The sequence below is a fragment of the Natator depressus genome, chromosome 9, assembly GCF_965152275.1.
Source record: "Natator depressus isolate rNatDep1 chromosome 9, rNatDep2.hap1, whole genome shotgun sequence".
NCBI classification, from domain to species: Eukaryota; Metazoa; Chordata; order Testudines; family Cheloniidae; genus Natator; species Natator depressus.
In genome coordinates, this window is record NC_134242.1 from 82525523 (window position 1) to 82550866 (window position 25344).

The following is a 25344-nucleotide window of genomic DNA, read 5'->3' on the forward strand; positions in this document are numbered from 1 at the left end:
CCTCAAGTTGGCTTGAATTCATCCCTCCTTAGTGGTAGAAGAAATGCAAAATGCTTCCAGTGAGTCCCCTCAATCTCTAAAAGTGTTCCGAGGCAGTCACATAATAAGAGCTAATTTTATAATCAGAGAAGGAGGAACAGGAGCACTGTTCATGTTTGTACAACTCGTTTAAAATATGACACCTATTTACCATCATATTATTTCTGATTACTCCCCAAGGATGGGTCTAATATCTGTTGCGAAGAAATTTTCTGACCCACAAACACAGCTCAAGGAAAAGTAATATTCCTTTGTGACAGCAACAAGGTGAAACCATTAATAATTCAAATTTTTAGGCTTTGGCCTCTCTGTGCATGAGAAAGTGGAGTGTGTCTATTGCTTAGACAGGCAGTCTGAGGAATATATTTATCTCAGAGGCTCAGTCAACCAAAAGGGGGTGGGAGGGAGTCAGTGGCTCCTTGTTTTCTGCAGTGTCATTTTGTCTTGAGAGGGACGCTGTTAACTGGGTTGCCATTTTCTCCAAGACACACTAGAAACCGCAGCCTTGCTGGATGCTAACGGTGCACCAGAGAGTGAAGCAGGAACTGTCTTTTCCTCAGATGCTTTTAGAGGGCCGTTGAGGTTTGCTGTTTCTCCCGGTAGATGCTCAGAGTTCACATTTCAGAAATGATTTCTATTTTAAAAGAATATTCCTCTAAAATATTGTGAGCCTCATCAAAAGTGCCTAACAATGGACATGGCCTTTTGGTTCGGGTCCCCTGTTAGGCATTGCGGGCAGTATGTGATTGTACTACATAAAGAGAGAGGAAAGAATAACAAAATATTATTGTTATACAGAATTGCAGCACACAACATCGGCCTGGCTGTTTCCGGTTTAGCGTATGAACCCCTTGCTCATACAGAATAGTTTCTTAATCCACTAGGAGCCCCACTGAAATCAATGGCACTCTGTGTGGAGTAAGATGCTATTGTACGAGTGTAAAGGTCATACAATTTGGCCCTCAGGAAGAAAGGTGTCTGTTACAGCTGTTCCTGGTAAGCTGCACTTCCTGCTAATGTTAGGATACCATTCAGGGTCGTGTGTGAGTGTCAATATAACGTTCCTTCTTAACCTAGGGTCAAATTCTGCTCTTAGTTACAAAGGTGTAAGTCCAAAGTAACATGCTATTCACCCTCAACGAGTTATTCCAGATTAATAATCGTGTGGCTGAGGACAGAATTTCACCCCTCGGTCCTAAATCCTTGAACAAATACCTTCCATCTTATGTTCCTACCTGAGATTTATGGCTGGATGGGGAGGATGTAATTCTGCAAGGTACAGTCAAGCAGCAAACCAAGGAAGTTTTTTTTTTCCTCCGTGATGAAACTCCCCGCCACAATGTCTCCTGGAGGCCTTGGTTAATCCCTTTAGTGCAGGCTATAAGGCATTTTTATGTCAGATAGCTCATTCTTGACTGCTCCCTCCCTCCCCTCACTTAGATTTCCCTTCTGCTTGTCCCCTTTCCCCATTCTGTGTGCAACTAGAGAGTTATTCCCTGTTGTTGGCGGGTGGTTTGACAGATAGCTCTTGTGTTTTCCCTTTGGCTATATGTGTTTAATGTTATTTGGGCTGAGCAGTAGGCTGGTTGACTTTTCATTTAGTTGGTATTCTGGTTCACTAGGATGATTCGATACCTCATTCGTTACATTAGATCTTAAAAAACAATAAATATTTTTCTATTGTTTTACAAACTATTTGCTAAAAATTCAGTTTAGTTTCCTCATCTGTAAAATGGGGATAATGATACTGGCCTACTTTGTAAAGTTCTTTGAGACCTGCTGATGAGAAGCAATATACAAGGGCTAGGTATTGTTATTATTGTTAATAACGATCAAATGTGTTCAGCTGTTTAGCTGGGACACAGGGCGGTCCCTTTAAAAGTGGGTGTACTGATTGTGTCATGTGACTTGCGGTGTCATCTGTGCTTTTTTCTTTACATCGCTCAGGTACAGTTTCACAGACTTAAGTAATGGGGCCAAATCCCTAGGTCCTTACTCAATGTTTACCCCATCCTTATTCGACTAATACGCCTCTCAGAGAAGTCAGGTTGTTCAAATCAAGGGGAGTTTTGCTTTATTAAGGACTTCATAATTTGGCCCAGGATCTATAGAACCCAGATTGTAATACCAAGAGTTAAAATTGTAAAGAATGGCAACTCCTCTATGGACAGCAGTGAATGCCAAAAGAATTTAACAGGCAAATGAGCAACCAATACAACAGATTCCTAATATTTCAAGCACATCCAAAATCGATTATATTCTTTTAAGTAATACTTTCTTGGTTTTTACAGTAAGACTCTTTTTTTTTAGAACCATCTATTGACCCCAGGCCAAAGCCAAAACATCTTAAATGTAGATAGAAACGTCAGCTCCCCAAAACTTGAAACAATAATACCCAAAGGAGTGATTATTCACAATCCTGATAATGTATTTGACATGACTGCAAAAGGTCACTGTCTATGGCAGAAGCCATAGCAACCCATAGCCATAGCTCTAAAGTTAAGTGGGGTCAGGAGACTTCAAAGGAGAACCCTATCATGCTGCATTAATTAGGTGACACACTTTCTTTTGAGTCAGGACTGATCAAGTGCTCCTGCATAATGCTGGGGGCACTGTACTGTACGAGGTTCTGCCATTCATGAGACATAATACAGGGGTCCCTAACCACCTGTGATGTGAGGATACAGAGTAGGGGTCTGAGCCCCATTGTCCTCGTTAATATCCAATTGAGGTAATTGCACGCTCTCTGCCAATATCACCCCTGGAGATTCAGCAGGATGTGATATTCACCTCCTCTCCTGTGATGCAGTACGGCCGTGTGCTGTCATAATGTTCCCATGCTGCACTTCAGAGGTGACTGAAGCATTGCCATGCATGTAGAGGTCTTCCTGATGGAGACCCTGTGGGAATGGGAGAGATTATTTATACTGTGGCATGCAAATTTTTAACAAGAGGGGCCCAATCGTGTCTGGCCCTCTGTGTGTGTAGGGGAATCTCCTTGTGCACCTGTCGGGGCAGTTATGGCCCTAGTCGTTGCACCCCCCTGAGCACAAGGGCAGGGGAGTCACGGTGCCACTGAAACTCCGAACAGGGCCGGGAACACTGTGGTCCAGGGTGCAGCTCCCTCCTGCACTGGCTGATGGACTGTAGCCTGTAAGGGGGAAGCACATACTGACCCTCCAGAAAGGAAGGTATTGGCTCTGCTCTTCAGCACACTCATCTCAGTGTGAATGCAGGGATGCAGCCTGCCCATGTGCACTGAAGGCCGAATGGCTTCAGTGGTGCAGTGCACCTTGACATCCTCCCCATGGCCAGGGTGCATAGAGCCCTATGGTGCAGTGCACCACAGTACCCATCTTCCTCATGGCAATGGCTCATAGTGCCCTATGGTACACTGCAGCACAATCCCCACCCTCACCATGGCTATGGTGCAGAAAGCCCTACGCTGCAGTGCACCATTGTACTCACCCTCATCACAGACACAGCTCAGAGAGACCTAAGTGTTTTCTTGTCCTCCCAGACCCAAGTAATAAAGTGCAGTTTGTCTTTTGCAGACTTTTTGAGACCCTCCAGTCGCTCTTCTGGTCCGTGTTTGGTCTGTTGAATCTCTACGTCACCAATGTGAAGGCTAGGCATGAGTTCACGGAGTTTGTCGGGGCCACCATGTTCGGAACGTACAATGTCATCTCCCTGGTCGTGCTGCTGAACATGCTCATAGCCATGATGAACAACTCCTACCAGCTCATCGCTGTAAGTTGTCCCTCCATCTTCCTTTCCGATTTTCTCTGCAAGCTCTAATTGCTTTACATGCAGCATTTGTGTTTCATGGTTTCTTCCAGGATGATTGGGGCTATTTCCTCAACTCCTCGGCAGCTAGTGTGTTGGAGTTTCCAGTCACTAGACTGAACCAGTGTGTTTCTGTGTTCATGGATGATGGTCTGCTAGACTCTAATGCTTCTTGACTGCAGAGGGTTATCACCTATTAACTGTCCTGTTTTTCTTAAACTCTGCCCTCAGGAGTATTAATCACCTTGCCATTAACAGTTTACTTACTTACCTTATTGCACACAGGAAACCCAATGCAACTGGGTGGTTTTATTTGAAAGGGTTTGGTTTTTTTCTTCACTTTTTGTTTCATTTTTAAATGTTTTCTGGTGTCTTTTCTCCTCAGTCCTATCACTTATTATCCAAACCTTCTTTCCTCATGTGTGCAAAGAGCCACTTCTGTAACTTTTGATTCCAAAATGGACCAACTGAAATCAGTTAATTCTCAACTGAACTGCAAACCAATCCTGTAATTGCCTGATCCTGCAACCCTGAAGTCACTGAGACTAGGATAATGCCCGCGCAGAACGCAGGATCTGAGCTCAGTTATGTCTGGCATTGTGGGTCCACTTTCAGACTTGACCAACTCTGTATTTGAGTGTTCAGATTGGTCTTTAAAACCATACCCTCATTTTAAGCACCGAAGGGCCAACTTGAACACCCAAAGGCAGAATTGGGGACACATTGTCAATGTTGGTTTCAGAGTAGCAGTCGTGTTAGTCTGTATCCGCAAAAAGAAAAGGAGGACTTGTGACACCTTAGAGACTAACCAATTTATTTGAGCATAAGCTTCCGTGAGCTACAGCTCACTTCATTGGATGCATGTAGTGGAAAATACAGTGGGGAGATTTTATATACACAGAGAACATGAAACAATGATGTTCTCTGTGTATATAAAATCTCCCCACTGTATTTTCCACTACATGCATCCAATGAAGTGAGCTGTAGCTCACGGAAGCTTATGCTCAAATAAATTGGTTAGTCTCTAAGGTGTCACAAGTACTCCTTTTCTTTTTGTCAATGTTATGAAGACTGGACTCTGAATGACAGTGGGTATTTGAGCAGGAGGAGTTAGGCACTGCAGGTTGAGAGGAAAAAGAACGCCTCAGTCTGTGATCCTGGGAAGGCATCATTCTAGATTTTATTAAGGCCCTAAAGTAAATAAGCCTGAAGGGAGCCTAAACCTTGTATACATAGTGTTTAAAGTAGGTTAGATTCGGGGGGTGTGTGTGACAATTTTGGCTGCTGTCATCATGGATCTTGACATTATGGGGTGATGCCGTGTTGGGTTATTTGGGAACGGGAACAAAAGTCAAAAAGTATCTGAAATGAAAGAAATGTGTGCCCCCAAACTGGCCAGTGATACAGAGGTCTGACTCATCCCTTGTTGGGCTTCCCACTGTCCTTTCTATAAATGCCATTATTTACTCTTGACGAGGATGAAGAATCAAAAAAGAGAAAAAGGAAATTCACCTCAGCTTCTCCTGCTCCCGCGTCAGACTTCCCTGGCTGGTGAGTTCTCACCTTACCAGCCAGAGGAGGGAAGGTGTATGGGAGCAGTGCTTCCCCAAAACAGGGCAAGGAGAGGAAGCATCTGGACCTTGTTTGTCTGCTTGCATCTTCCTGTTCCAAACTCAACGGCAGCTTCATGCCAATCCCAACTAGCTAGCTAAGTTGTAAACAGCCTCTAGCCACCAGGGCAGAACTACATTGCCCTTGGGATCTAACTCACATTAAAGCCCATGGAAAGACTCGGGCCCTTAATCTTGCTAGCCACTTGGAAAATAGATCACTACACAGGCATAAGTGTTTTCAGCGTTTGTCCATGCTTTCTGTACTACCTCTCTGACCAGCGCTGACCCTTCAGATTCTGGGGGGATGTGTGGGGAACCCAGACAGCCTCTTTGACATGCTTTTCCAATCCTCTTCCTTACCTGGCTTCATATAGGGTTGTGGATGACGCAAAGCCCAAACCAAAGATTGTCATGAGAACCAAGGTATTTACTGTTCACTGTTGTTATTTCCTATTCATTATTCTCCTGTCTAAAGGCAGCCTATCAAAAACCAGAAACACCACCACGTGATTTAGATAGCCAGGCATACACCATCAATAAGGAATAACAGTTAGGTGAGGTGCACAGTTTGAACAACCCATACACTGAAAATTGTTGGTATAAAGGGTTTATGAACAGTGAACTTTTGCATCAAAATCTATGTCTGTCTGTGCAAGATCAGCAAACAAAGGGCTCAGATAAGCTATTCACACTGACGAATGTGTCAAGCTGTCACTGAGTGGAATGGTCGCTTCCTACCATAGCTTGTGACAGTGACCGGATGGTGATGGTAGATGATTTCCTTGTCACCTAATATTTAATACAGAAATTCCCATACAGCACAGTGACATTTGCCTGGAATGCAAGAGATAATCAGCTACTGGCTGTCCTGATGCAGCACAAACTGAACCTGCAAAGAGTTCGATTCTTAAAGCTGGCATTTCTGCATTGATGGCTTACAGCATTCCTCATGGCTAGAAAATTTCCCCGCCTCTTCTAAGGGTTATATATGAATCAATACGTTCCCTAACCACTATTAATTAATATTGGTCAAGTTTTAAGATTGTGGTTCATTCTCTTAACCTGCCTTCACAGAAAGTAAACAAAGCTCCCTCCCCCTTTTTGGGCTGGTTGCTGAATTGGGCAGCTTTTCTTATCTTAATGCTGGCTTTCTTGGGGATATAAAGCATATTAGATAACAGCAGCCCACTGCATGAGGATCAGGAGACCTGGAGAGTTGTGGAGTCCATTTTATATGCACACCAGTGAAAAGCCTTCTGCCACAGTCAAGTCCCCACAGAAGAGGGAACACTGGCAAAACGACCGGGTGAGGGAGTCCGTCTTAGCATGTCAGTGTTCCTGAGATGGAATGGACAGTGTTCCATTCAGCTCTCATCCACACCACTTGTTAATGAGCCCCTCCGCCACACAGTCAGCTCTTTCTTCCCCTCCCTGCCTCCCACACCTGAGTGTGCAGCTGCCTCAACAGCATTCGCAGGCCCGAGGAGCAAAAGACCAAACAATATCACCATGATAGATCTTTCCCTGCGTGTTTCATCTCTGCATCTGCCTTTGCGGTGAGGCTAGAAGAGGGAGAATCTAGGCCTTCCTTGCTTTCAGTCAGTGCTCCCACCCACAGGGTTTAGTTCTTGGTTGTTAGAAAAAGCACAACATGAAGCCGTAGAATAACTGCAGAAGACGCAGTAAGACAAGCACATGGCATAACCTCTGCACAGCTTAAGGGAACTCTCAATCTACTGAGCTGCAAGAATGTTATGATTTTTGGACCAAGCTATTTCAGCCTTCAATAACTGTCTATTCCCTGGGGAGCACCCTGTGGCCATTTAGATACTGATTTTTCACCGCACAGCCTGCATGCTTTTCCAGTTTGCCAAACCGTTGTCAATATCTGATCACGGGAGTCACTACACTTCACAACCAAGAAGGCAGACAAAATCCAATACCTCATTACATTTCAATAAATTTCTGGGCCTCATCAACTTCTGAAGATCCGAATGTTCTATATAGCAGCACAGAACACTACTGTACGTCTCGCACTATTGGCTCCCTCATCTAAATTCCTATCCAGAAGTGACAGAAATAGCATCAAGTTATGAATGCAGAAGGAATATGCCATAATGATAAGTCGAAGGACAATGAAATTTATCTTCATGAGACTGGGGTGGCCAGGTAGCTCCATCATTCATGAGTGGCATAAAGTAACAGGGTGGGTAATGAGGTCAGTTTAGGTGATAAGTTATTTCTCATATTGTCACCGTTTGGTTGCGTCTGAAGTGAAGGAGTCCTTCTGCATGTATAGATGGTAATTCTGCAAAGCACCTTGATGCTTGTAGTCTAAATCTGTAGGTCATGCGAGGTCCAATTAATACACAGGCATGTAGTTTTTTATGGGACCAAAGATGCACGTGCATTTTGCAAGGGTAAACATTCAGCATGGTTTGTGAAATCATGGCCCAGATGGACTCAGATTCTAGGTGTTTTGTGATACCCTTGGGAGTTCATCACAGGAGCTATATCAACAGTTATCTGAACCTTGTGCAGACAGCAAAAGCAATGTGAACGAAAGAGAAATTTAATAGCTGAAGCCATCACTTGTCTGCACTCAGAAAACCGTGGGGCTGTGATCTTGTGAGCTAAGCTTGTTCTGGGCTGGTTAGTATTTGGACGGGAAGCCTCCAAGAAAAATCTAGGAATCTGTAAGAAGTCGTGTTGGTGATTCAGCCAGCGGCACTGAGCCAACGCTCCAGCATGGGTTTACTGGCTGTTTTGTAAAATAGGATATTGAGCATTTATAGTCATTTAATAAACGATGGCAATTTTAGCAAGAATTGGAGCGTTCTTTCCAGCACCCAGGCCAAATTCAACTGGCCTCTTGCAGCCAGTCTTTGTGAATCACTCCTGCATTGTTCCCTGGATAGGATGTTTCCCCTCACCTCCTTTTGTGTAGCGCTGTGGTGCTCTGCGAGGCAGCTGTTGTGTTTCACTCCTTTGAGAGGTGGCTAATATCTATACACAGTATACATTTGGGACAGTGCTCTGGGCTCTTGCAGGCTAACATGGAAGATGATTATTCCCCCATAGAGATAATCAAGTCATAGGAGATTTAAGAAATATTTCCCACAAAAAATAGGAACATACTTTTTAACTCTGGATTGGAATACATTGGATTAGGACATTGTTACTGGAGAGACAGGGTGACAAAATGGCAAATATTGTCCTTAAAAATATAGGTACTTTGTGTAGTAAACAAGGACAGCTGATATGGGTGGTTAAAAATAAATTAACACTACCAGGAAATTCTGACTGCAAATCTAGGAGCATTTTAGATGGAGTTTTCTTGCTTTGCCAGCAGCAGACAGCATAGTAATTAAGACACACATAAATTTAAGAGATTTTTCAGCTACCTATTGCATTGCTTACAGCACAGCAGTGGATTTCCCACAAGAAGTTCTCCTACCTCTGACCTCTCTGGCTTTCTCTTCTTCTGGTTCTGTGCATTAATTTAACTCCTTCCGCACCACAATTGTAACTACTGCCTACTGTAATGCGTGTCAGAATTTCACTTGTCACCCTCTTGTCACAATGGTTTGCTACCTGCAAGCTTGATGAAAACTTTAACCTTCTCTGCTCACATCAACTGCATATTGCTTAGGTGCACCATTTTGACTGTGAGGCATTGTGGATATTGCTGCATTGTGTCAATTTACATTTGCTTAGAGTTGGGAAAAGGAGTTTGGAATGTATTGGAATGAATACTAGCATGTATCAAGTTAGAGAGTTTTCTTGCATTAGCCTCTCACAGTTTGTATGGGAACTTCCAACTTATCTGTATGTATATATATCTATGTCTTCTTACTATATGTTCCATTCTATGCATCTGATGAAGTGGGCTGTAGCCCACGAAAGCTTATGCGCTAATAAATTTGTTAGTCTCTAAGGTGCCACAAGTACTCCTGTTCTTCTTGCATGTTGATCTTCCTGCTTGTTGGTATTAAAGTTAGTTCAAAATCGGTTTTCTACGTGTGCCTGCCTCATATTGCAGCTTCTCCCAAGAAGACCTAAAGATGCCACAGAGAGGCTTTGTATGAGTCATGCCAAGAGATTTGAGGGTGATAGGTTCTGAAGAATGCAGGTGTATGTACGGGAACAAGTTCTTTGAGACACTTGTCAAGATACCATAGTTTTCATCTTAGATAGTTGCATACTTCTCAATGTCCATTATGAGTCTGTCAATAACATCCATACAAAAGTCCAAAAATAAAACCAGCCTCCCATTTCCTGAGAGTCATTTATGCAACATACCTCATAGAATCATAGAATCAGACCATCCATTCAGCAAGTCCAATAGTGACAAATACTTGATGCTTCTAAGGAAGGTGTAAAACTGCCATAATGCACCTAGTGAATTGTGAAAGGTTGTTTTTGGGGAGGAGGGAAAGACTCCTTTCTGACCCCAGCAGTACATGGTTAATGGCACAAAACATGAGATTACATTCTCCATGGCCTAGTCTGCATAACTGAATGCTAGTATTGGTAACCATTCAATAGATAACAAGAACTTCCAGGTTTTCACTTCAAGCCAAGATATTCTTTCTGGCATTCTAGGGGACCAGAAACTTGTCAATTTTGTTGATTCTTCTCATGGGTTTTTCTGGAGATGATCCAAGCTACAAAACTTGGATCTAGACCTGGATCTGAACTACCCCCGAATGAGGATGCGTTTAGGGATTGTGAATCGGTCCGTAAGAGAAGTGAGGTCAGCTGCGATGTTTGGATCAGTATCCAAGCTTCCCCAAAGAGTGGGGAAGTGTTTGGACCTGGGGTTTTGGTTCAGGTCCATCTCCTCTTTGTTATCTAGGACAAATCAAAGCTTGCATTTGTTTATATACCTTCAGGTAGAGCAGGAAATGAAGTTATGCTCTTATTGTACATGCTGATTTGGACAGGTGATTCTTGAAGCAGCATATGTGCCTAGTAGCAAAGCAATTGAGTTTTAAAGGGGGATGTGTACACCTCTCCTTTAGCTTTGCTCTGCAAATGAATTGTCAGTCTCTTTTTTATCATTATGTGTCCCCCAATTTTATTTTGCATTAATTTTACTTAGATTATAAGATCCCCTGGGCAAAGACCATGTAACTTTGTCCTTGTTGAGCGGTGTATTCCATTATGATGCTGTGCTAATAATTATGCACAATAATGTAGAAAGTGGAATTGACACAGTTTGTGGACTTAGGCCTCAATCCTGCACTGTGTTAGTTCAAATAAGATGAATATGATGGTAAGACTCTATAGATACGAAGGCCTACACATTTAAAGAACACACACAAACTGGGCACCCAAAACATCCAGTGTGCACATGCATCTTGGGGATCCGGGCATGCACATACCATTGTATATGTAATTCCAATCTGCAAACAAACTTCCTGTGTTCTGTGCACAAGTGCATTTTTAGCCCAGGAATCGTTTTAGCTACAATTACCCAAACCTCAGTTAGCTGCTACTCTGTTATCCAAAAGTGGGTCTCGTCCTCTGATGCCCATTCACTACACTGAAAATTCTCCCAGTTATCTGAGTGTGTTAAATGTCTCCTATGATACTGGGATAATCAAGTTTGTATTGTAGCCCCATCTCTGTACAAGAGATGTAGGGAAAGTTGGATGATGAGCCTTTGTTTTCCTTAGCAGTAATCCCCATCTTGTGAGAAGCTGCATGATTCACAGGGCCCCATAGTGTAACTCTAGTATTTGAGGCTTGGTGGGGGACACCTTGTAAGCCTTTCATGGGAACTGAAGGGAGGTGTGGCGCAACAAAAGTGTGTGGTGCTTCCACAATGCAGCGACAGGAGGATGTGTGAGCCTAGACTCTGAGCCTATTAGACTCTGAGCCTATCTGTGCAGTGCCAGGGAGTTTAACTGTCCTTTAGCTAGCAAGCTAAAGTGTTCGTTTGAAGATGTAGAACTGCTTGTGTTTTCACTGGCTGTGGCCTAATTACATATCACCTGTGGACTTGAATCACACTGTTAATATTCATCTGCTGTTGCCGGGCCTCCAGATGGATCTAGTTTATGTGCTCTGACTTCAGATGCTGCATTCTTCTTTTGTTGCAAGAATTAGCAAATAGAACGCTTCCATCCTAGGGCCCAACCCTGTAAACGCTTATACCTTTAAGAGGGCCCAGCAGGGTCAGGCAGTTAAATCCTTCCAGTTGCTTTTTATCTCAAAGCCAAACCCCTCGTAGCATTCTCGCCACCCAGTTGGTGTCTTGTTGAGAGGAACGAAAGTGTTAAATGGCAAGCTAAGGATCAGGATGAGCGCAAAACCCACCCATGACTCCCAGTTTGCTTTGTTGATAAAGAGAAATTCACAAGTACAATATTGATGGGTTCTCTTTCCCCTGTTGCATTCAGCCTGCCAGAGCCCAATATGACAAGTCTGTGGCTCTGTGCCCACTACAACGCAGCAAGGTTTCCTTATAGCTACATGATGGAAGTCAAAATATCCAGATGGAACCACAGAGGTTGCAACCTGCCGCAATCTCCTGTTCTTTATTCAGACCTGACAGGCTGAATTACCGTTATCGCAGGCTGCTGCGTTAAAGAGCCTTTAGTTAAAAGAGTAACAACAACAAAATTAAAAGGTAGAGGAAAAATAGTCTCTCTGCTTCTCTTACTGTCTTTTTTCTTTCTTTTCACTCCAACATATTCCTAAAATATGTATTAAAGGAGCTTTATCTGGGGAAAAGAAATCAAATGGGATTTAGTAGGGGGTGGAAATTCCCAGCTGATGAGGAGGCAGTACGAATGGATGCATTAAGAGCCCTCAGAAACATGGCTTTTTTTAAAGGATTCCAAATCTCTCGAGACTCATTTTTCAACATGCTGCAGTCTATCAACTAAATCAATGTTAATAAGGTAAAACAGGATAGCCCCCGCTAAATAAAACAAGCTGGAGAATGTCTAATGAAACAGAATTCTTTGGTGTAAATATTGGTCTGGATTAATGTGATTACAGCATGAAGTTGTTGCCACACTATAGTTAAGGCCCTGTCAGCCCCTTCATTACAGCCCCCATTATCAGAGTTTGTAGAAAAATAAAGGCTTTCCAACTCCCACGCCTTGAATCCACATCTGCAGCTCAAAGGTCAGGAAAAGAACATATTTGATCAGTTATTAATTTATAATAGTCTCCTTTCCTTTGACGTAAGGAGGTATTTTTAAATGATCCTGGCATTTAGGCTAACATTTTTCAAACTTCGGACTTTACAGTTAGGCACCTAAATCCATGAATAAGCAGCTCAGTAAGCAGGCATTGAGCGCCCATTGGTGCTAGGGACTTTACAAAACATACCAGAGACACAGTCCTGCCCCAGTGACCTTACCACCTAAAGATAGGCAAATTATGGCAAGTGAAGACAGGCAATTGGAAGGGAGGGTTTAAAACAAACACAAGAAAGTATTTTTTCACACAATGCACTGTCAACCTCTGGAACTCCTTGCCAGAGGGTGTTATGAAGGCCAATACTATAAAGGGGTTCAAAAGGGAGCTAGATAAATTAGTGGAAGATAGGTCCATCAATGGCTATTAGCCAGGATGGGCAGGAATGGTGTCCCTAGCCTCTATTTGCCAGAAGCTGGGATTGGGTGACAGGGCATGGATCACTTGATGGTTACCTGTCTGTTCATTCCCTTTGGGGCACCTGCCATTGGCCACTGTGAGAGGACAGGATACTGGGCTTGATGGATCTTTGGTCTGACTCAGTGTGGCCGTTCTTATGTTCTTATGTAGGGGAATCATAGCACATGGGTTACCGCAATAACACTATGTGTTTGTTTTGGTTAATGACTCAGGCTTTTTGATGATTGTGTATTTTGTTTGCTTATTTATTATTTGGGATGGGAATGCCAGGATGGGGTAGGAGTGTATGGGAGGAGTGAGATGATGAGAGGAGATGAAGTCATAAAATCCCCAAAAGGGAATATGGAGTGAAGTGGAGGATTGGGAGAGGAGTGGGAAGAGGTAGATGGATGAGTAACAAATCTCATACCGAATCTCTTTGCTTTGAGTCAAGAAAATCCCAGCAACTTGAGAAAACAGCTCCCACGGTTAGGCTTACAAGGAGGTTACTGTATCCCTACCTTTCTGGTTGATCAAGCACAAAATCTACTAGTAAACATTTACCAACTGTAGAAGTTGATGGCAAAAAAACCTCAAAAGTACTTTGGGATTATTCATAATCAGAATCCAGATCTAAACATTGCAAATGGCCACTACCTTTATAACAAGCTGAACCAAAACCTGAGACCCAAAATACCCTTGAATCTTGGGAGTGCTGGAAACTGGAATTCCAATTTTCAGAATGTCTTTTGCCTTAATAATAGGCCACAATTGGATCCTAGGCCACCTTGATTATCACTACAAAAGGTTTTTTCCCCCCCGCTCTCCTGCTGGTAATAGCTCACCTTACCTGATCACTCTGGTTACAGTGTGTATGGTAACACCCATTGTTTCATGTTCTCTGTGTATATAAATCTCCCCACTGTATTTTCCACTGAATGCATCCGATGAAGTGAGCTGTAGCTCACGAAAGCTTATGCTCAAATAAATTGGTTAGTCTCTAAAGTGCCACAAGTACTCCTTTTCTTAGTGGAAAAGATGTGGTTTTTATCCCCCCCTTGCTTCTGAGTCCCACCTGCTCAACAGCAAAATGCATCAGCTTTCTTCACCACTGGAACATTAAGACCCAAATCCACCATACTATGTACCTGAAGCAAAGGCAAGGTTTTATGTACAGGGGGGAGCGCGCGGAGAACTGAAGCATCGCAGATTCCTTTTTACCGTGCACGTAATACAGTCAGCAGCGCTAGTGTCGGTAGCTGGAGTGCTACAGCTCTTCAGTGGCTTGCTGCTGATTGGTGTGGCTGACTCAGTCTGCCCCAGCAGCAGGTGGTGAGGTAACATGTATTTGTGTCGGTAATGCTATCAGCCTAGCTGGTATGCAGAAAAGGCTCTTTTCAGACTGTGCTACAGGAGAAACAATGGGAAGCCGGGTTAACAAAGCCTTTGTTGATATCGTTCCCAATCTTGGTGTTTTTCAGGGGGCTTTTTGGCTTGATCACCTTCATACTGCTGTGATTTATGTGGGCATTCAAACCAAAACTGAGCTTGTTGGAACAGTAGTGAGGAAAAGAGAAGAGCTGTGTCACATGCATCTCGCTTGTCAGCCCAAAATAATCTAACAGGACAAAGGACAGCATGAAACATGGTTCTATATTTTCCCCAAATATTATAGTCCCAGGTCTCCTCATTAGCTGTCATTGTTTCCATTAGATATGCTACTGGGAGATGAGAGGTAATTAGTGTGTATAACCCAGATACCTTGTGGAATGTACTGCAGTGTAAGCTATAACAAAGATTTTAATTACCAACTATATCCTATCCGCGGAAGATATAAATAGCAGAGATGCTGGAGTGTGCATTTTCCAAACATACACCAAACGCTTCTCTTAAGTTGGCAAAATCAGCCGACTTGCCAAATGGACACATCCATTTCTATGAAAGACTGATCAGTGAAACAAAGAAACTTAGTTCTTCTTCTTAATTACTGGGCACTGAGTATGTGCATGGCACTGTAATCCCTCAAGGCACTTGCAATAAATATTGATAATTGATGGACATGTTCATAGCAACAATTGCCTTTCCAGGCAGTGACGTATGACTGAGGCAGACATGTAGTTAATAATAAGCTGCAATTAGACTCATGCTAAATCCTTGGCAGAATTTTAGATACCTTCAAATGTAGGACTTATACTGAAGATGGCTTCCATTTTATTTTATGCCCAGGCAGCTTAACACACGAGCAGTGCTATTTCTGTCCCCCGAACTGAGGGCTGGATTGGGTCTAGTAGACTCAGACCTGTGTTGGTGGTTGTGTGATGCCACACCTTCTCAGTGACCCGTTGAGGAGTCTGGTGCTTCTTGGGGCACTAGCAGAGAGCAGTCCCTCTACACTCAGGGTGCAGGAATTGTAATTGCTAATGGCCCCTGTGGGAAGGGGGAACCACCTTGCACCTTCCCTGTGATATACTCAGGCAAAGGGTGTTGTCACAAGCAGACAGCTATCCCTGCCAGGCAACAGCCTGGTTCCAACTTAGCCCACTAGCTGTTGCTGTAAACAACATATGGGAGCAGCACACGGAGCCTTTTGGGGCCGAACAGGAAGAGGCTAGATTAATAATGATCTCTCTCCTTTTCTGCAGAAAGGTGCGTGTTCTTGGAACACATTTTCTTCCCCGTGTCAGAAAAATGGGAGCAATGACACTCATGCACCTCAGCCTAGCAGGGAGAGGATGAAGTTCATGGGGATTCATTGTTGTATGTACAGTAAAATTAAGTTTGAAGATGTCGGAGTGCTTGACGGCCCGTGTGCTGAGTAGCTGATGGGTTGTACTGACATGCTGTCACAGGCTCATTTGTTTCATCTTGACGAGTGAAATGACATGACGCGACGCAATGTGCTGACGTAGCCTGACTTGATCTAGTCCCACAAGATCTTCAGTGGGTGTAAATTTGACCTAGTCCTACAAGAGCTTCAGCGGGTGTACATTTGGAATCGCTCTAGAGGGAAGGTGGTGCTGTGATTAGACCACTAGCCTGGAACTCGGGAAACTGGGGCAACCCTGCGCAGGTCACTTGGTTTCTTTGGTCCAGATCCACAGAGGGGCCTAGGTCTTGCAACGCTCAGCATTGCAGCACCTAGAAACTCACAGGGACGCCGCTGAGATTGACAAAGCCCGAGTTAGGCATCTAGTCTCGTTATACAATGAAAGGAGAGAGATAGGTGTGTTAGCCAGCATGCTAGGCGGGGAGCCACCTAAACTAGCCAATGGGAGCTGCCAATGACAGGGGGTGTATGTCAGGGATAGGTGCCTCCCTATGGCCTGGACTTAGGTGCCTATATCTGCTTAGTGATCCATGAATGGGCACCTGCTGCCCCAGGCTTAGGTGGGAGACAGGTGTCCAGACGCCTAGAGTGCAGCAGCTGTCCACATTCCCAGAGGCACCTAGGGAACTTCTGCCTTGAAAGTCAGTCAGCACCTATAGGGTTTAGTGGGAGTTTTGTGGATTGCAGTGGAGCCAAATGTGGGACGTAGGTAACCAAATCTGGAGTTTAGATGCCTTTGTGGATCTGGGCCTCATCTGTAACATGGAAATAAAAGCACTTTCCTACCTCCCAGAAGAGTTGTGATGATAAATACCTGAAAGTTTGTGAGGTGCTCAGATAGCATGTTAATAGGGCCACTTAAGATAGCTAGATAAGACAGACTTCCATTGATGGATCTATGCCAAATTTGTACCAGCTAAGGATCAGACCCATCATTTGGCAAAGCATGATTCAAACCATGTGGCTGGGGAGGGGAGATGGTAATGGGAATCTTTATAAAACATTTTTAAAAATGTAAATAACAGGTTTTCTACCCAGCGATAAAGCTTGAGATTAGTGCTTGAATTATGCTGGATAATTAGTGTAGTAGGTAATTATTTCAGATCTGGCACATCTGCGAATACAGCACTGCTATTGAATTAGAAAATCCTCATGGCCACACAAATGAGATGGTTACAGCAATTCCACATGGGGATCTCTGGGCAAGATTAATTATCCCTTCAACTGGCAGGGATTTGCCAAACGATTATGCAGACACTACTGTGTAGCCTCATTGCAATGGATACTGATAACATTTCTTTGGAAGAAAAAAAAATCTGGGTGCCTTGCCCTGTGTTTTTGGGGGCTGACTGGGCTAAGCGGTTTTGACTCAGCCAGAAGAGCTAAAATGTGCTAAGGCTACAACAGCGAGTGATAACCTGGAGGGAGGATGGGGGAAGTGGCCCGGACGTGGAACCTACAGAAAGGGCAGTGAAATCTAATCTTGATATGAATACAGAATTGCTATGGCAACAAGGGCATGTTGCAGAGCACATGTGGAACTAGTGGATGGATTTTCATAGGAAAATGATCAGTGTTGTTGAAAAAGCAATCATCTAAAGATGACGAATGAACTGGAAATCAGAGTCCGCCCAGCCCAGTGAGTAGGATGTCCACATGGGGGTGAGCGTGGCCTGGGTCCCAGCACGACCTGAGCTCCTAGCCCAGGCTGAGATTGCCGTGCGAGGTGGGGGAGGTGCAGCACCTCCATTAGAGTGGTGCCTGCTGAACGTGACCCAACATGGTCAGTTCTCTGCTCTGCCTGGCTGTGGTGAAAGATTAGGGGTAAGCTTCATATCCTGGCCAACCTCCCCTCTCTCTCTCAGTAGAAGTGGGGACAATGCCCAGGGCCGCCCAGAGGGGCGGGCAAGTGGGGCAATTTGCCCCAGGCCCCGCAGGGGCCCCCACGAGAGTTTTCAGGGGCCCCCACTAGAGTTTTCGGTGGCGGGTCCTTCAGTGCAGCCGAACACACCTGGAGTAAAGGACCTGCCGCCGCTTCTTCTGCTCCGGGTCTTCGGCAGCAATTCGGCGGCGGGGGGTCCTTCCGCTCCATGTCTTCAGCGAAGTGCCCCGAAGACCCGGAGCGGAAGAACCCCTGCCGCCGAAGACCCCAGGCCCCCTGAATCCTCTGGGTGGCCCTGACAATGCCAGAGCTTAGATGAGCTGTTAGTGCTAAATAGAGAATACTCCTGTTATCTACAGTCACCACAGGTTGCATTAAGTGTATTGCTCTGGATGGTATGTTGCGATACCTGGAATATGACTGATGCTACCGAGAGCGACATTTTATTCAATTTGCTCTCTTTTAATATTCCTCTGTGAAACGGCAGCACTCTTCTCCCTCACATAAACACACATCTCAAAGAAATGCTATCAACTAGTCGTATTAGAGGTTTTTTTATTACTTGTTAAATGCCCATTGTGGTCTGAGCCCGGTACGACACACAGAAAGCTACAGTCCCTTCCCTGAGGAATTTACACTCAAAACTGAGCTGACCACAAAGTCGAATACATAGGGCCATATTCATCCCTGGGGTAGCTGCACGAATGAGTTTGGCCTATAATGCACTGAGTGATCAGGGAAGCACAAAACTCAAAGCAGGACAGATTACTTTTTAAAAAACACTTTGCTTTGTGGTGGGTGATCACTGAACAACTTTGCCTCTGACCTGTGTTCTAAGGAGGGATGTGAATGAGGAAAGGGTAGTTCCCTGGCACACACAAATGTTCTCAGTAAAACTAAATGGCCTTTCCATTGCACATTCCCAGTGTAAAACTACCACCAAAATAGGTTTGCCCTCATCATTCAGGTTCTCAAAACAGCTGTGCAAATAACTGAAACAAGCCTGATTTGGAATCTCCGGGGAATTCACAGCAGCAAATGAGGACAAGATTGAGTAATCTGGGTCAGATTTTAGCAAGTTGTTTGTCTTTTTAAAAGAAATCCTACTAGAGTTGCACGTGTGTGACAAATCAGGTGAAGCTCAAATGGATTTGGGACCAGGGTTCTCCCAGCCCAAGAGATGGGCACATTTAGCTTTACAGGGGCCACGCAAAATTACCCCAGAACTTTACACCCACACCACACCCTGCACACACATACACCCCCACACACCCCAGGCCCTATTCTGGTCTGAAATGGAGAAATCAAAAAGGCTTAATTCAGACACAATGTCAGTTTGGTTAAATACCCCCACCCTCAACAAAACAACAACAAAAAACTAGCAGTTTGCCTCCTTCCTAATAACTTTTCCCTGCAACAACCACTTATCTCCCACTACCAACTAGCTCCTCCAGCCAGCGCACCGCCTTTTTATAACATGCTGAAGGAAATTATGTACCACCAATTCACACAGCTGGCCACGCTCTGCTACTTTATCAGACCTTGCAAGCCACAGCAGCCAATTGTGATCTTTGATCTGTGTGTGTGTGTGTGTGTGTGAGTGAGTGAGAGAGAGAGAGAGAGAGTGAAAGAGAGAGCTTTCTGCCAGTCCCTGGATGGAGTGTAAACACTTAAGTTACATATAAATTCAAAGGTCATATTCAAACTATACAGAAGACCATTAAAAATGGACAAGAAAAATGCAGAATGATCCCATCTTCCAGCCATTTTTGTGTTTATTTTGAATGCTGATGAACCAGTGGGCAGAAGATTAGAATATCCCACAAGGAGCAAGAAAGTAGCACAAGGGAAGAGCCAGAAGCTGTAGCAAAAGTGACTTGGGTTTGTGAATCAGGAAATACTTCTCTGTACAACAGATGACTAACCTGTGCAATTTGCAACTGCAGAACATTAGTGAAACAACTAATTTAGTGACACTGAAGAAAATTAGACACATGAATAAGAATAGAAATTGCAATGACACAAACTAGGATAACCTAGACAAGGGCTATCAAATCTTCCGTTACAGGGCACAAATTGATCAGCAGTTTCTGACAGCCTGCTCTCTAGTATCTCTGAAGCTAGTCTCTTTTCCCATTCCTGTCTCTGAACTAGGAAAACATAGAGGCAAATCAGAAGAGCAGTTGCAACAACATATCACTTTGGTCTCTTCTAGTCCACAGGAAAACAGCAACTTTCATGGACTTCAACTCCATCCATGTGCCTGCTCTGTGAAATAACTAACACTTCAGTGCCTGGACTAAAGTATAACACTGGGCAAAGCAGTTGTCCAACAATAAATAAAGACTTGCTAGCTCTTTATCCTTCTAGGATTTTACCACATTGCTATATTTACTAAATTACCTGGGATCAGCCGCATGGATAAAAAGACTAATAAAAGACCACTTGGGATGATTTTAGAAGTGTATGTCTAGTACGTTTAGAAGTGTAAGGTTAGCTGAGTTTTGCTGGGGTGGGGATTATGTATCACCATGCAAGTTTTGCAAACATATAACAAAATGTTGCACATTGCAGGTGCAGTGTATCTGTGCTACTCGGGATGTCAGGCTGAGCTGTGTGTGCGCTGGGCAAAGGAGTCTCTCCCGCCTTTCCTTTCCCAAAGTTTGTCTTGCGTTTAAAATTCATCTTCACACGGTGCAAAGTTTATTTCCCCAGGAAATGGTAGCCATTTAAAAGTATTGCTTAGCATTGCTCAGGCGGCTGTTCCTAGCATCTCTGCGCTCCGGATAGTGTATCCCTTCTGGACAGCGAGAAAGAGAAATCTTTCTTGGCTATTGTAGTAGCCAGGGTTATGTGGGTATGGTTGCCTTCTGGCAACCCTCCTGCACAGCTCCAGTAGATTCCCTGGGAGAAGGCTGCCTACAAAGCTTTCATGAGGCTGCATATATCTCGGCTCCAGCTGTCTGGTAAGTTCAGATGCTGTTTCTTTTAATGCCTGTCGGTGCTACTTATTGTTACCCCTGTCCAGAGGATCCGGCCAAAATGTAACATAGACCAAAGGGCAAGGCAAACTGCCTCTATGATCCTGCCTATGTTTAGAAAGCTACCACTGCGGAAAACCTGGCTACAGTGCATAGCTGCTGGAAATAGGGATGCTGGGGGTGCTGCCGCACCTCCGGCTTGAAGTGGTTTCCATCATATATGGGGTTTGCAGTTTGGTTCAGTGGTTCTCAGCGCCCCTGCTGCAGTGTGGTGCGGATCTGACATGCTTCCTGTGTGGGCTGAACTGAACGTGTTCCTGATTTATGCTGCAGCCCTATTGAAGTCCAGAGCAGTAGCATGATGTGGATATGTGATCAAAACATGGTTCTGTTCCATCTCAACTGGCAAGACCTGGTTGTATTTTAACCAGGTCAGGGCAATGCCATGTAGTCAAGAACCCAGTGTGCCCATTTTCATAGTGTAGGCGGAAGCTTAGCCAGCATCGCTGCAGTTAGTTAATGCTTATTACAAACATGCTCACATGCAACCAAACACATCGCCTCACCCTACACGTTGCCTCCAGTGGTCAGTCTGATGGGTTTGCAGACTCCGCCCTTAATGGGAATGGCTGCACAAGCAGAAAATCCCATGGCTGCCCCTCCCAGCACAGTGTGACTGGGGCCATATTGTCACCTGATGTCAGGCATGCTAAACATGCTAAAAATGCTAAACAGCCAAACAGCTTCAGTGTCACAGCTCTCAGCCCAGTGCTGTACCCTGTGTGGATAACAATACATAATGTACATCCTCACCATTGCAATTCAGAGTACGTTGTAAGCTGTATTGTGTACTGTTCTGATCGAAGGACTCAAGCAATCTTCCTCCTTTTGTGCCCAGTAGTATGATTTCTACATAGCATCGGAAACAGTGACACTTTTAAAATTAAAATACAAAAGACATAGCACATGATCAGTTTGAAAAGCTGGAGGGTGTCTATAAATCCTGGCTCAAGTCAGACATGTCTCTCTGCAGATAATGTGAGATTTGTTACCATAGACAGGAAACAATGCTTCCAAACTCCTTTTATGGATAGACATTTCACAGACTTAGATTTTAAGCTCTTTGGCTCAGGAATCATCTTTGTGTTATGTGTTAATACGGTACCCAGCAAAGTGGGGCCCTGATTCTTGATTGTGACCTTGGGCCAGTCAGGTCACGTCTCTGTGCAGCAGGAAAACGTGGCTAATAACTTACCCATCTTTGTAGAGCACTTTGAGGTCTTTGGATGTAATGCACTAGATACATGTGAACTATTCCAATGAGGAGGAAAATGGAAAAATAGGCAAAATGCATCTAATTGTGTTTTTAACATGCATAAGTATGATGCAGACTCCAAGTTTCAATTCTAGTGCAGAATGAAATGTATCCTTTTTATCAAGATTGATTTTATTTTATCTAAAATTTATAAGAGCTAAAATAAGAGTAGCTTTAAAAACAAAACACAACTGCTTAAGATCCTTTCCCAGAGAAGTATCTGAATACACCTGCAGACTAGGAAAGAAAAACCAATGATATTTGAAAAGAAGAGTTGAAAAGTTCTTTTTTCTCCTCTCATAGTTGATGACTTCACTGATGCTAACTCAGCCTAAGGAATGGCTTTCTTTGCTCAGCTTTAGGTGTCAATGAAATCATTAATAGTGGCAGGACAAATCTTAAATGACGAACCCAGGTTTTGACATGGGAAATACTTTTCACTAAATGTTGGTGTTGCAGCCTTTTTCAGTATTGTGCTACATTTCATGCCAATTTTGTATGTACATGGACAAGGGCTATAGAGGAACTGAAGTTGTCTCTCATTCATCATGTGAGACCCCCTTCAGCACCTGTGAATGAATACAGATATCTTCTCAGAGGACTCAACCTCTAAGCTGATACATATCCAGTGGGTGTCAATGTGCCCTCTAATGCAGCTTGCCTGAAGCTAGTACCATTTTGTTTCCATCTTTCCCAGGACCACGCGGACATTGAGTGGAAGTTTGCCCGGACAAAGCTGTGGATGAGTTACTTCGATGAAGGTGGCACTCTGCCACCTCCATTTAATATTATCCCAAGTCCCAAGTCAATCTGGTACCTTTGCAAGTGGATCCACAAGCAACTGTGCCCAGACATGGACTCTGAGGATGAACAGAAGAGGCATGAAAACCTAAAAACATTCACAGTAAGGAGCCTTATATTTGAGTATTTCATTTGCTCAGAGTATTATTTATTAATTCAGGCTCACAGATTCCAGTATCCCTTTGCTTTTAGTAGTGGGCTACTGCTGGGCCACAGTTTCCAGCGAGCCAGCAGGAGACATGGAGGCGTGACTGATCCCCATGTAATATACTTGTACCTATTTAATTGCAGGAACGGCACGCTGACAATCTGATTCAGAATCAACATTACCAGGTAAAGCCTCCAGTTCATTAAGTCATTTATTGCCTATTTCTTGCTCGTGCTTGATTCGTGACGCCTTGCTGGCTGCAAAGTACTGTAATATATTTTGACACGTGTGCAAGCTCTAAGAGGTTTCTGCTCACTGTGCAATAAAATATGCATGGCTTCTTCCAAACGGTCTGTGTGGTTTGGCTCCGCAGCTCACTTGTGGCCTTTCACCTCTTCACATACAGTGCAAAAGCTGGGTGAAATTCCCGTTGACTTCAGTGGAGCCAAGATTTCATGCCTGGGCACGTGGTGAAGTGAAATCCTCATCAAAATTGCTGCTTTAAAAAGTCAAAAAGCTTAGCCTTATTTTTGCAATGAATTCCTAGATTCATCACAAATAAGGAACAATTGGAGTCTTTTTATGACTGAGGAAGGCTCAGATGAGAGGAATGTTTTCTTCTGCTGAAAAGACTTTTGTAGCTTCTATTTAGTCTTACCTGCCCAGGTTCAAGAGTTCATCAGATACAGCTTATAACAGGATGAATGTGTATTTACAATACCAGTTGCTTGAACCCAACTGAATGCATTATACCAGTATTCTGGAAGGAAAAACAATAATAATAATAATAAATCCCCCTGAATGTTGTTATATAGTACATCAGGCCTACATTTTCACAAGTGACCAATGATTTTGGGTGCTTCAATTTTTAGGTGTCTAAAATTGAGACACCTTAAAGGGGCTTCGTTTTCAGAAAACAGGCACTTGGTACTTTTCTGAAACTCGGGCCTCGCTTATGTCTTAATCTGGGCACCACAAAGTCAAGGGATCCACAGCCATTCTTGAAAATGTAGTTCTCAGAGCTTTTTGACTTCACCGGGCTGTTGACAAAGAGGATTTTCAAAGATGCCCCAGGAGTTAAGGCTTCCTTTGAACATCCTGCCGTTAATTCACCTTGACAATCTGCCTGAGGACACGGATGATAGATTTACTCTCCCCACTTACAGACACAGAGAGGTTGAGGGCAACATTTGTAGTGGGAAGAGGCCTACTGGCATGCTGAAAAATGTGTGCGCAATTGCACACCTATGTTTGTGAACACATCTACAGGGTCTAAAAAACAATTTGCTTGTGTAATTATAGCAATGACATGCACACAGGCAGGGGCAAATGAGCACATACTTTTACTTGCACAAATGGATCTCTTCCCACGAAAAATTCAGTCTGAATTGAATAGTCCAGGACCACAGAAGGAGTCAGAGACCTGGGGCAAGTCACTAAGAGCTTATCCTGTGAAGTGAAGAGCATCCTTAGATCCCAATACCAGCAATAGGTGCTCAAGGTCTGGGAGCCTTGCAGGATGGAGCCCTTAATATATGTTAGACTGATTACCCTCAGGATAGACTATGCCCTTGGGTAGATGTCCATGGTTCCCATTTACTTCAATGGGATGCCAGTTTATATCCAGGTGGGCTAATGTGACTCTAAATGAATCCATCAAGTTTTGGCTGTTCTTCAGCAAATGTATTTGTTTAGCTATGGAGATGTCCATGACTCATGAGTGTGGGAAAAACAAATCTCCAAGTGTCATATTTAACAGTTCCATAATACCTGGCATATAGATGAGACTTGTACTGAAATTTTAAAAGCACTTGACATTCTTTAACCAATTAAGACTCATATTATCCCCACAATGTGGATAATTATCCTTATATTAGAAATGGGGAATGCAAGGCAGATAAGTTAAGTGGCTTGAAGTTATGTGTCAAATTAAGAAGGCTGAGACATGAATTCTCTTCTCACACAAGCATTGTTACATACACACAACACTAGTATAGGACTTTCACTTATGCTTAACTCTGAACTTTCAAGATGCAAGATCTATAACTCTTTATAATGCTTCATTATTTTGAAAGAACATACCCCATTTTTCAACACCAAAGGCAGGTCTGTGACTCCGCAAACAGTGGGACAGAGACATCACAGACAGTGAAAACACAATGGGACTGCACTGTTTGGCCTCGATAAGTAGGTAGCTGAATCATTCGTGTTCTTTTATGTTTCAGGAAGTGATCAGAAATCTAGTGAAAAGATATGTTGCAGCAATGATACGAAATTCCAAAACCAATGAGGGATTAACTGAAGAAAACTTTAAGGTAATCCATTTTTCTGTAATACA

General features: G+C 43.7%; 1 protein-coding gene across 3 annotated transcripts in view; it reads left to right on the forward strand.

Moving 5' to 3' along the window:
- Nucleotides 1-25344, forward strand: part of TRPC5 (transient receptor potential cation channel subfamily C member 5) — a 135282-nt gene that overhangs the window by 107657 nt on the left and 2281 nt on the right. For all 3 annotated transcript variants that reach the window (XM_074962460.1, XM_074962459.1, XM_074962461.1), the window contains 4 exons: nucleotides 3594-3789; nucleotides 22755-22961; nucleotides 23150-23191; nucleotides 25232-25321. In XM_074962460.1, coding sequence (XP_074818561.1) covers nucleotides 3594-3789; nucleotides 22755-22961; nucleotides 23150-23191; nucleotides 25232-25321 — 535 coding nt within the window. The remainder of the gene's footprint in view (nucleotides 1-3593; nucleotides 3790-22754; nucleotides 22962-23149; nucleotides 23192-25231; nucleotides 25322-25344) is intronic.